Raw genomic sequence first — 13,415 nt, 5'->3', positions numbered from 1 at the left:
TTCCTTCCAAAGAAATCCCAGGGCTGATCTCCTTCAGAATGGACTGGTTGGATCTCCTTGCAGTCCAAGGGACCCTCAAGAGTCTTCTCCAACACCACAGTTCAAAAGCATCAATTCTTTGGTGCTCAGCCTTCTTCACAGTCCAACTCTCACATCCATACATGACTACTGGAAAAACCATAGCCTGGACTAGACGGACCTTTGTTGGCAAAGTAATGTCCCTGCTTTTTAATATGCTATCTAGGTTGGTCATATGGAGAAGGAAATGGCAACCCACTCCAGTGTTCTTGCCTGGAGAATCCCAGGGACAGGGGAGCCTGGTGGGCTGCCGTCTATGGGGTCACACAGAGTTGGACACGACTGAAGTGACTTAGCAGCAGCAGGTTGGTCATAACTTTCCTTCACTATACCTATAAATATACTTATTATTATATAAGTAGTATACTATTTAGTATCATTTTATTTATTTATTTTTTTTTGAACTGACTGAAGGATTTTTTATTTAAAATGGCAAATATGAAGGATAATGTGTGACTATAACTCTTTTACAGTTTGATTACATATTTCCCAAATCATGACAGAACTATTTAGGATGACACTCTCAATTCCATAAAGATCTTATTTCTGTACAAGATTACTTTATCAATTAAAATAACAATTCACTAATGATCAAAATAACATTGTTTAGCATTAGAATCTTGCAAAAAACAGGAATAAAAACTAGATCTAGTCACTGCCATTTGATTAAATTTAACAGATTTAGTTAAGTCATAGAATCACTCAATTAAAGAGGTATTAAAAGAAAGTAAAAGTCTTGTGGAGATGGAATCTACAAGTGAGCCTTAAGTCGACTGGTATCAATTATGAAAAAGCATGTAGATGACTTACATTCATTCCTCTGAAAAGATGACACTGCATTCACATCAACAAAAAGATTATGGCACTTGAACACTATATTTAATGAGTAAACATGGTAAATGTACAGCGGTACATACTAGGCTCTTTCTTCCTTTTAAATTTTGGAGGGAAAAACAGCAGGCTGAGCAAAACAAACAAACAAAAAACCACCAATCTCCTGTAGAACAGGAGGTGAAGTTACCAGAGTCCTAAGAATAAATAGCTTGGAAAAGACCAATGAAAATGTTATTATCTTCTCATCTACCTTCACTTTTATTGGCTTTACATTTTTCAGCTTGTAAGAAAAAATTTTCCAAGGGAATTTGAACCATAGACCTAAAATCTATGAAATAAATGAAATCTAGTCATGCTATCTGCTGCAGCCAAAAAACCAATTTTTGCCTGTCTTTTGAGTATATATAAAAGGAGATCATATGTCTTAAGGAATAATTCCTTCAAAAATGAGGCTGAATTATTTGTACCATGATGGATTTATAACATTTTCAATACAAAGTGTATGTTAAAATAAATGCTTGCTTTATGACATCAAATCATATTTTCCCCTCTAAAAATTAATTTGGCTGCTCCTAAAACACTGTATTAAATGCCTATGTATCTTACCTCTTAGTATGCAGGACAAGCAACTGCTTATGAAGTAATTCAATCTAATGTAGGCCTTTTGATAAAAATACATTTTAAATGATAACAGGCTAAAGAACAAGGTCACCAGAGACACCACAAACGTATCAGTGGTTCTGTCAGTTTCATAACTGAATTTAGGATATCCATTTTCTCTTGTGGTCATTCCTTAAAGTGAGTAAGTTGATGTCTCTTCCAGTGAGGAGCCTGTCTGAATGTTTTGCCACAAACTGAGCATTCAAATGGTTTCTGCCCTGCATGAATTAGATAGTGTCTTTCTAGTTTAGATGGGGATCTAAAACTTTTAGAACAAACACTGCATTGGTAAAGAAGGCCATCATTCCTCTCCGCACGCCCTGAATAACTACAATGACTATGATGGCTCTGCTCTGATTCCAGAAGTGTGCTAGAGAGATAGGGCTCTCTGCTCCTACAGGGGGCACCAAGAATGAAATCCTCTGATTCTGCCTTCACTTTTATTTCTGACATTTGATCTGACTCTGAGACCTTGTATTTTTGAAAACCAAGAGTCTGACATTGTTGGGAAGCACTGTAGCTAACATTATCACCCTGGTGAATGAGAAGTTTGTTAAAATTTTCCAATTCCACTTGGCAAAGAGATTTTCTATAGGGAAGCTTATCAATATGAGTTAGTTTATGTCTTTTCAAGTGAGCTGACTGTCTAAAAGATTTCCCACAAACATTACAGCCGAAAGGCCTCTGTCCAGTATGAATTAAATAGTGTCTTTGTAGTTTAGAAACAGAAGGAAACACTTTCTCACATTTGTCACAAGGACACATCTTATGTCCAGTATGTATGTTTCCACTTGGAACTGAAAAGCCACACTGGAGCACTTGACAGTTTTCAAAGAATTCCTCACCTGATGAACCATAGATAGATATGTCTTTTTTATGCACAGGATTATCCATAGTTAACATGTTTTCTGGTGTAAGAATACCTTTTACATTTTTCCCCATATTTTGGGTCTGGCAGTGCTTTTGCCAAGAAAATGGCAAAGTCAATGTTTTCTTTTTATTGCCAACTGTCTTATATGTTCCATGCTTGCCAAGAGAACTCAGACATGTTCTCTGGGTCTGTTCAGGCCTCTGCTCACCAGAAATAAGATCACGGTTTTTCATGAAAGTGTTTTTAAATACTTTTTTATCAGCTTGAAAATTATCTAATTTCTTACTCCCAGCACGTTTAAGCTTAGCCAAGATTTTTTTAACAATGGTTTTATAGTTGTAGCTGCTTTTGAGCTTGCTTGGAATTTTGCCACTTCTGGCAGGAAAACACTTGTGTCCTTTGAGAATCTGCTCTGATTCAAAACATTCTTCACACTCAGGACATTGAAAAGGGACAATATAAACAGAGTGGACATCAAGTTGATTATTCTCTTCAGATGCACCTATATTACCATTTTCAAAGCCATCCTGCTTTGCATTTAATTTATTAGGCAGGGAACATGATTCTGAACTCTTCACCTTTAATGAAAGAGTCTGAAAAGTTTTATTCCTGGTATGGATTTGTTTATGCTTCAAAAGTTTGCTTTGAATCTTAAATCCTTTTTGACAAAAACAACACTGAAAAGGTCTTTCTTCTGAATGTGTGAGTTGGTGGATTTTTAAGTGAGTTGACTGTCGAAAAGACTTACTGCACAGGACACATTTAAAAGGCCTCTGACCAGTATGAATTAGAGCATGCCTATCAAGTTTTGATTGTGATGGAAACATCTTGCCACAGATTGTACACGCATGAATATCCTTTTTTTTCTTTGAAGGATCAGACTTGGAGCATGGGTGTAATGCCCATCTCTCCTCTGGGGTAAAAGTATGATACATTCCATACACTGGCTTTTCTTGCTTGGCCTCCAACAATCTTCTGACCTGTTTAACATCATTCTGGTATGTTTCATCGTGAAGCTGTTGGTGCTTCACAAATGTCTTCAGATTCTTAAAGTGGTGTTGACAAATACTACATTTAAAAGGCAGATTATGAGTTAGTTGATGTCTTTCCAGGTGAACTAGTTGCCTAAAGGTTTTATGACACACATCACATTCAAATGGCTTCTGACCAGTATGAATGAGATAATGCCTAGCTAATTTTGATGGTGTTTCAAAATGCTTGAAGCAAATATTGCATATATATGGCCTGTTTCTAGGTAGCTTGTTGGCTGCTGCTACACACTGCTGAATCTTTAGCATTTTAAAATTGTTTTCAGCCATCATATTCTTTGGTGATATACTCTGATGAGCTCCATAGTGTTCTTAAACTCCATAGATGTTCCAGCATTCTTGCCTGGAGAATCCCAGCAACAGGGGAGCCTGGTGGGCTGCCGTCTATGGGGTGGCAGAGTCAGACACGACTGAAGCGACTTAGCAGTAGCAGCAGCAGCAACTAAGAGATAAACACACTAAATGTATAGTTCTTTTTATTCCTCCTTTCCACTTTGTTGTAGAAGTCCTGCAGCTGTCACGGGCCCGGGAGCCGCGCATCTCGGGGCCAGGAGCCGCAAAGGCAGCGTGCGCACGTCCTCGGGCCCCGCACGGAGATCTAGTATCATTTTATAATTATATCTATATAAAATAGATTTTAGGCTGTAAACAGTTGCTTAAAGACTTATGTATGTATATATAGATAGATTTAGGTATGTGTTTTATATAATATGCTGTATACATATTATATTTGCAACATATTTATACTATATTGTATATATTATGTCTATTTTTTTAAAAATGTTTGCAACTGGGAAGGAGTGATAAGACAGATGCAGATGAAAGATACAAATAATTTATAAAAATATCCATGTGAGTGGGTCAAATATATTTTCATTTAGAAAATGTATTTCCACATTTTCCAAATATTCATTTCCACAAGAATATGGGGTCATATTTTAAGAAATAAATATGAAACAAAAAATTACAGAAAACTTTACACCAATCTAATACTTAATTGATACTTTTCTTAAAATGAGGTTTCAGTTTCTTTAGGGGAGAGTTTGTAAATAATTATTATATTTACTCTGTGGAACACATTTTTTTTATGTTTCTTAGAAGCAAATAAAGGCACAGCGCGCACCACAGCTGAAAAGGGCAAGATGCCACGCTAGAAGACGACATTCTGATGGGGAATCTGGGCTGATTCTGAGTCGTGTGTCACAGAAGGAGAATGGGAAACATGTTTGTGTGTGATACTAGTGATCTTGAAGGAGGAAGCAGATAGAACAGGCTCAGTCTTGAAAGCAGGACTCCAGCTTGGGCTGGACTATGGACTCTGAGCTCTATGCTCAGTATCCATGGAAACAACACACCAACTGGAAAACCACCCCCGCCACCTCCCCTACCCCCCAGCCCCGCCTCGATGGAAGAGCCCCAGGGCTCCTACCTAGACTCTCCTAGCCTAAAAGAATACCCTAATTATCTGTGTAACAGAATAGAATCATAAATTCTATTATGCTTATTGGGGTATGACCACAGGCCTATTGATAATTGTCCACTGGTAACTACCTAGGCTTAAGGCATGTGAATCACGGGTTATCTTTGACTGTATCTTTCTTTTCCTTTATTCAGACTAGTTTCAGGGAATTTGGGGAGGTGGATTTGGGCACGTACACTTAGGGTATATAAGGTTTTCACAAAAATTGGTTGGGGTCCTTGGCTAAGATGAGACTCTGCCTTGGGCCCGCTGGTATAATAAACTGCACTCTACTATAGGGAGTTTGTTTCCTGGAACGCGTGGCTACAACATTTGGTGGGTTGGCTGGAAAACTCCTCACTTTGAGGAGACACCTGGATCAATATCCATATACCAACCCATGGCTAGGGTTAGCTCAAGACCCTCCTACTTGGACAAGGTTCTGTATCCAGAAGGGAAAGGGAAAAATATTAATGGCACAAAAATTGACTGATGATATAAAAGGAAATTCTACAGGATTTGGACGGGGATGACCTCCCCTGTCCTGCATACTGGATAATGACCCTTCTGCCACCCAGTGCTCCACCAGGACCAGAGGCCGCCTTAATGCCCGATCCAGGGCCAGGTGAAGTTCCTGCAGCAGCTGCTGTGCCTCTGCCAGCTTTCCCTGAGTTCGTAGAGCCACCATTTTGGCAGGCTCCAATCCCAGTGATGGGGACCTCTGGTCAACACCCCCAGGATTCCACCTCAGCCGGACCTCCTAGGTTGTATCCACCTCTCCCGGTGAGTACTGATAGGAAGGGGGAAGAAAACAGGAATTACACAGAGGCTGCACTCCTCCAAGGATCAGGGGGAAAGAACCCACTACAGATGCCCCTCAGAGAGCTATAACAGGTCCAGTTCAGGACGCATGTGGGCACTACCATCAACCCCCTGTGGCTTATTATTACCAGCCATTTTCCTCCACGGATGTATTAAACTGGCAGACACACACTCCACCATACTTGGGGGAGCCACAAGCCATGATTAGGCTAATGGAGACTATTTTTCAAACCCACTGCCCTACATGGGGTGACATAATCCAACTACTAGCCTCCTTTTTCAGCACTGAGGAAAGATACAGGATCCTAACTGAGGCCAGAAAATGGTTAAGAGAAATGGCATCTGGGGTCCTGCAAACTTGCCTCAGTGGGCAGAACTAGCCACCCCGGTTGAGAGGCCCAATTGGGATTGTAAAACAGAAGAAGGCAGGAACCACTTGGAGAGATAATGGGCAGTTATTTTACAAGGCCTCAAGAGGGGGGCCCAAAAACCTATGAATATGGCAAAACCCTCTGAAGTGATTCGAAGGGAAACTGAATCACCCTCTGAGTTCTATGAAAGACTGTGCAAAGCCTACAGACTTAATACATCAATAGATCCATAGGCCTCTGGGTCTCAGATGGCGATAAATGCAGGCTTTGTGTCTCAAGCCTACCCCAAAAATGTCAGATGAGGGGGACACCAAGTGACTCATGAATTTTTATATCCCTGAATGTCCAGTACCTTTGTTGGGAAGAGACTTGCTGTCTAAATTGGGGGGCACAAATGACCTCCCCCCCCCCACCAATGAAACATCCATTCTTTGAGTGGGCACAATCACCTATTTACTCTCCCTCTCAGTAACCCCTCGAGATGAATGAAGGTTGCATGATCTCCCAGAAGGGAAACCGGACTGGCTAAACAGAGAGAGAGAGTTAACTCAGCAATTCCCTGAGATCTGGGTGGAAGACAACACCCCCGGGCTTGCAAAACAACAGGTCCCAGTGGTACTAGAACTCAAACCCAGTACAATTACATCAGCACTTGCCTTGGGCCTGCCAGACCTTGCTAAGCCATTTACTGTTTACGTGACTGAAAAGGACAAGGTGGCTATGGGAGTGTTGTCCCAGACAATGGGGACATGGGACAGACCCGTGGCTTATCTTTCGAATCAGCTGGAAAATGTTTCCACTGGGTGGTCAGGATGGTAGGCAGTTGCTGTGGTTGCCTTACTGGTCCGGGAGGCAATCAAGCTGACTTTGGGCTAAGATTTGATTGTAAAAGTCCTGCATGAGGTCAACATTTTCTTGCGAGGGAACCCCCTTAAATGGCTGTTGACATCCCGGATTACTCAGTACCAGGGACTGTTATGTGAAAACCCCCATGTTACTATTGAGCCTTGTCAGGCCTTGAAGCTGGCCACTCTCTTTCCTGTGGGAGAAGGTGGGCCCTCACATGATTGCAAGGAAATCCTAGAAGTTTATGCCAGAAGACCTGACTTGAGAGACCAGCCAATCCCTGACCCAGATTTGGTCCTGTACACCAATGGCACCAGCCTGGTGAAACAAGGATAGTGACTGTCAGGATAAGCAGTAGTCATGGAAGAAACCATCATTGAGGCTAGCTCTCTGCCATCACACCAGTCTGCTCAATGGGCTGAACTATATACTCTAATCTGGGCCCTCCAGCTATCAAAAAGTAAGAAGACAAACATTTACACAGACTCCAGATATGCTTTTGCCACACTACATGTACATGGGGCTCTGTATAAGGAGAAAAGCCTTTTGACATCTAGTGAAAAAGATATTGAAAACAAAGAAGAAATCTTGACTCTATTAGATGCTGTATTGGAACCTGAAAAGGTAGCAGTGATGTATTGTTGGGGTCACCAAAAGGAAGACACCCCACAAACATGGGGAAACTGACTAGCAGATAAAGCTGCAAAACATACGGCTGAGAAATTTGGGGCTGCTGGTGGGAGATCTATTAAAACCTTTGTACTCTCAAAAATGCCTGAGTTAACTCTGACTCTCCCACAGTATACCCTGGCCCAAGACCAGCTGGCTGAAGCAGAAAGGGCCACAAAAATGAAAAAGGTTGATGGGAACTGCCGAATGGCAGGTTACTGGTACTGAGGCATTAGCCCCCACACTGGTATCTCAGTTACACCAGAAAACTCACTTGGGACATGACAGAATGGAAGAATTAATTAAAAAATATTTCTTAATTTTACGACTTTCCTCCTTATGTAGAATGGAATCCTGGAACTGTTCTGGTTGCTCACAGGTCAATGCTGCCCCTGGACATAAACAAAAACCTCCAGGAATACAGTTAAAAGGCATTCTACCCTTTGAACATTTAGAAGTGGACTTTACTGAGATGAAACCCTGCAGACACTATTGTTATTTACTGGTCATGGTATGTACCTTCTCAGGATGGATGGAGGCCTTCCCCACTTGAAATGAAAAAGCAAATGAAGTGGCTCGATGTCTGCTTCAAGAAATAATCCCCAGATTCAGGTTCCCAACCAGTATAGGATCAGACAACGACCCAGCCCTAGTAGCCGACTTAATTCAACAGGTATGTAAACTCTAAATATCAAGTGGAAACTACACACTGCATATAGGCCCCAGAGTTCTGGGATGGTGGGACAAACCAACCGGACACTTAACGAGACACTCTCCAAATGGATCATAGAGACTGATTGCTCCTGGATGGACTTGCTTCCGATGGCCCTGCTGAGACTCAGGATGACCCCATGGTCCCATGGCTATTCACCATATGAAACTGTATATGGGAGATCCCCTCCCATAATAAAAGAGGTGTCAACAAAGTTGCCTCAGGTAAAGGGGGGATGAGATTTCACAGCAGATGGAACAACTGGGTAAGGTAATAAATCAGGTAACTAAGTTTGTACAAGAAAGTGTTGCATTCCCCCTTGGGGAACAGATTCACGAATTCGTGCCTGGTGATCAGGTGTGTGTCAAGGACTAGAAACACAACTCCTTGGCTCCTCACTGGAAGAGTCCATATACTGTTGTTCTAACCACCCCTACTGCCAACAAAGGTCCGTCTAGTCAAGGCTATGGGAGAAGGCAATGGCACCCCATTCCATTACTCTTGCCTGGAAAATCCCATGGATGGAGGAGCCTGGTGGGCTGCAGTCCATGCGGTCGCTAAGAGTCAGACACGACTGAGCGACTTGACTTTCACTTTTCACTTTCATGCATTGGAGAAGGAAATGGCAACCCACTCCAGTGTTCTTGCCTGGAGAATCCCAGGGACGGTGGAGCCTGGTTGGCTGCTGTCTATGGGGTTGCACAGAGTCGGACACGACTGAAGTGACAGCAGTAGCAGCAGTCAAGGCTATGGTTTTTCCAGTGGTCATGTATGGATGTGAGAGTTGGACTGTGAAGAAAGCTGAACACCGAAGAATTGATGCTTTTGAACTGTAGTGTTGGAAAAGACTCTTGAGAGTCCCTTGGACTGCAAGGAGATCCAACCAGTCCATTTTAAAGGAGATCAGTTCTGGGTGTTCTTTGGAAGTACAGATGCTAAAGATGAAACTCCAATAGTTTGGCCACCTCATGTGAACAGTTGACTCATTGGAAAAGACCCTGATGCTGGGAGGGATTGGGGACAGGAGGAGAAGGGGAAGACAGAAGATGAGATGGCTGGATGGCATCACCAACTCGATGGACATGAGTTTGAGTAAACTCTGGGAGTTGGTGATGGACAGGGAGGCCTGGCGTGCTGCAATTCATGGGGTCACAAAGAGTCAGACACGACTGAGTGACTGAACTGAACTGAACTGAACAGCACAGCAGTTAAAGTTGCAAGGGTCACTCCCTGGATCTACCATGTGAGGGTGTAGAGAGCATACCACTCAGACCCGGAGGATGCCAGGTGGACTATGCAAAAGGACCCCACTGATCCCCATGAAACCAAGATCATCTTAAAGAAGAAAAAGAGATGAAGCTCTACAATCAACTGCTGCTACAAGGACTTGCTGGTATCATGTTGAGACTAACCATAGTTTCAGCACAAGGAGGGACCTGTGCTATAATTAAAGTTGAATATTGTGTATATATTCCTGATTTATCTGGCAACATATCAGCCACCATATATAACATGAAAGGTCAGGTAAAAGCTATGTCTGATGATAATATTCCTTTTTGAACTTTGGTCCTATCTTGGGTGAAGGATGATTGGTGGAAAACTATATTTACCATTGTTATAGTTGCCTTGATAGTTCTGCTTTGTGGACTCTACATTTTACAATGTATTATGAACTTTGTAACCCAAAGGTTGGTGTCATTCTCCCAAATTGGCGGTTGGAGAGCTAGGGTGCAATATATACCTATGAATGATGCTCATACTATGAGTTAAGAGCATCAAGAGTGGGGAATGAAGGAGGAAACAGAATAGGCTCCATCTTGAAAGCAGGACTTCATCTTGGGCTGGACTATGGACTTGGACCTATATGCCCAGTATCTACGGAAACAACATACCAACTGGAAAACCAGACCCCCACCCCCACCCCGATGGAAGAGCCCCAGGGCTCATACCTAGACTCTCCATCACCTAAAAGAATACCCTAATTATCTGTGTAACTGAATAGAATCGTAAATTCTATTATGCTTATTGGGGTGTGACCACAGGCCTATTGATAATTGTCCACTGTTAACTACCTAGGCCTAAGGCATACGAATCATGGGTTATCTTTGGCTGTATCTTTCTTTTCCTTTGCTCAGACTGGTTTCAAGGAATTTGGGGAGGTGGGTTTGGGTAAGTACACTTAGGGTATATAAGGTTTTCACAAAAACTTATCGGGGTCCTTGGCTAAGAGGAGACTCTGCCTTGGGTCCGCTGGTATAATAAACTGCACTCCACTATCTGCATTGTCCTTCTGAGTGAGTTTGTTTCCTGGAACGCGTGGCTACAACAATCTGAATGCAGGATGAATATTTGTTTTGCGGCATATGGAGTTAAAAGTATTTTATTCTGTGGATTTCAAACTGGCTTTAATGTCCGACTTTCCTAAGATGCTAAGAGTAAAGGATACATCTAGACAGTTATTTATAAATATAAATACCTAGACAGGTATTTATAACAGCAGAGGAACCTCAGCTAGAGACTGAAATTCATTTTTCAATATTAGACAACCTAGACAAATATATTTAAGTTCTAAATTCTCAAAGTAAGAGAAATGACATCATTATTTTTTTCCTGGAGTTACAGATAACATATGGTACATTGTTTGGGATCTGATTAAATTGTGAGGTTTATTAAACAAAAAACTCGCTCGTTAGCAACAGACACTTAGCTGATGAGGCATGATTTGGTTTGAGAATTCTGTGGAGGACGACATGTGGATGTCTTTAGTAGTGCACTTTGAAACCTCCAATTTTTACTCAGAAATACAGTCTGTAAAACTGAAGTACTATTTGTTAAGTTAAATAACTACAAGAATAAATAAAACAGAACAGGGAGTCAAAGATTTAGCCTCTGTGTTCTGTTGGGGATGATCAACAGCTTATCCAGGCTTCTCTACTTTGTCAAAAGGAGTCATCAAAGCTTAATACTGAAAGGTTGTTGCTGAACCATGAAACAAGCTGGGATTCTTGGCCTCTGGAGGAGAAGGATTCAATCTGGGGCCAGAGATGAGGCTTGATCACTCAGAGCTTTGTGTAGTAAAGTTTTATTAAAGTATAAAGGAGATAGAGAAAGTTTCTGACATAGACATCAGAAGGGAGCAGAAAGAATACCCGCCTGCTAGTTTTTAGGTGGATGTTATATAGTCATTAGCAGTCTGTTAAGGAGAAGGCAATGGCGACCCACGCCAGTACTTTTGCCTGGAGAATCCCATGGATGGAGGAGCCTGGCAGGCTGCAATCCATGGGGTTGCTGAGTCGGACACAACTGAGCAACTTCACTTTCACTTTTCACTTTCATGCACTGGAGAGGGAAATGGCAACCCACTCCAGTGTTCTTGCCTGGAGAATCCCAGGGATGGGGGAGCCTGGTGGGCTGCTGTCTATGGGGTCACGCAGAGTTGGACACGACTGAAGCGACTCAGCAGCAGCAGCAGCAGCAGCCTGTTAATGAAAGAAAGGAATGTCTTTAAACTCAGAGAATGGCTCCAGGCTCCTCACCTGCAAGATGTATTTCGGGATAATCTTGGCACCAGAGGAGTCACCCCAGGCCATGAAATGATTGACTTGAATCTTGTAGAAAGGCAGATTACCATACAAATAGTTTCATTTACATAGATTAGGAGAAAAATGTCTGAGTATAACATACTGGTTTGTCAAGTCTCTTCAAAGCCATTAGGCTGAAGCTACTTGAAGACAGAGTTTGGGGTAAATGCATAGAAAGTACATTAACATAGCTTAAGACAAACATTTCTATAAAAAAAAAAAGCATTGGTTAACTCAAGATTTGAGAAAAATTAAGCTCAGATGGAACCAGGTGTCATTAAGGCAACACAGTATTTTAAGAGAAATCTCTTTTTAAATTTGTATAGAGAAGGGGAAAAAAATATATCACTAGTTTGTTTCCTCCTGCTGCTTAAGAAAGAGGAAAAAACATGTCTGGCACTTGGAGCCTATTTCCTCCGTTTGGAGACCCCTGCCTCTTACCCTCTCTATATCCATCTCTGACTGTGGAAATCAGACCTCTCTGCATCATTAGGTTCACCTGCCTGAGCTCACAAAACAAGCTGCACTATTGACACTGCGTGATGTGTCACTTTGACATTCATCTGGTGAGTCAGGTGGCAATAGACCACATCATATGACTGCCTACTATGTCTCTTTTGTTGTGTTAACAAGCTTATTGTTTTGCCTTATTTAATTATCACAGACTTCCATAGATAGGGATCCACTTTAAGATTATATTTGGTAAGCTTATACTGAGGGAAGCTTATGGCCCTGTGCATTTAAGAGGCTTTGGGTGTGAACAATGGACTACTTTATTTCAATAACTATTAGCCATGTGTTGATGGTGATTCTGTTTAATGAAAACATATCCTAAGGTGGACCCAGTAGCTGGATTACTTTACGATAGCACCCACCTCTTGGTTTCTTTGTGCTTTCAGTTCAGTTCAGTTGCTCAGTTGTGTCCGACTTTGCGACCCCATGAATCACAGCATGCCAGTCCTCCCTGTCCATCGCCAACTCCCGGAGTTCACTTAGACTCATGTCCATCAAGTCAGTGATGCCATCCAGCCATCTCATCCTCTGTCCCCTTCTCCTTCTGCCCCCAATCCCTCCCAGCATCAGAGTCTTTTCCAATGAGTCAACTCTTTGCATGAGGTGGCCAAAGTACTGGAGTTTCAACTTTAGCATCATTCCTTCCAAAGAAATCCCAGGGCTGATCTCCTTCAGAATGGACTGGTTGGATCTCCTTGCAGTCCAAGGGACTCTCAAGAGTATTCTCCAACACCACAGTTCAAAAACATCAATTCTTCGGCGCTCAGACTTCTTCACAGTCCAACTCTCACATCCATACATGATCACAGGAAAAACCATAGCCTTGACTAGACGGACGTTTGTTGGCAAAGTAATGTCTCTGCTTTTCAATATGCTGTCTAGGTTGGTCATAACTTTCCTTCCAAGGAGTAAGCATCCTTTAATTTCATGGCTGCAGTCACCATCTGCAG

The 13,415-nt window shown here is 42.0% G+C and overlaps 1 protein-coding gene across 1 annotated transcript; it reads right to left on the bottom strand.

Annotated features, from left to right (window-relative positions):
* Positions 1-487: 487 nt before the first annotated feature.
* LOC102274556 (zinc finger protein 770-like) lies at positions 488-4,070 on the bottom strand. Its single transcript, XM_014483728.2, has one exon. The coding sequence runs from the start codon at positions 3,763-3,765 to the stop codon at positions 1,699-1,701; it is 2,067 nt and encodes a 688-aa protein (XP_014339214.2). The 5' UTR covers positions 3,766-4,070; the 3' UTR covers positions 488-1,698.
* Between the last annotated feature and the right edge of the window lie 9,345 nt (positions 4,071-13,415).

Source organism: Bos mutus, chromosome 8, assembly GCF_027580195.1.
Source record: "Bos mutus isolate GX-2022 chromosome 8, NWIPB_WYAK_1.1, whole genome shotgun sequence".
NCBI classification, from domain to species: domain Eukaryota; kingdom Metazoa; phylum Chordata; class Mammalia; order Artiodactyla; family Bovidae; genus Bos; species Bos mutus.
Note: the sequence above shows the minus strand (reverse complement) of the source record. Positions and strands in the feature narration are given on the sequence as shown.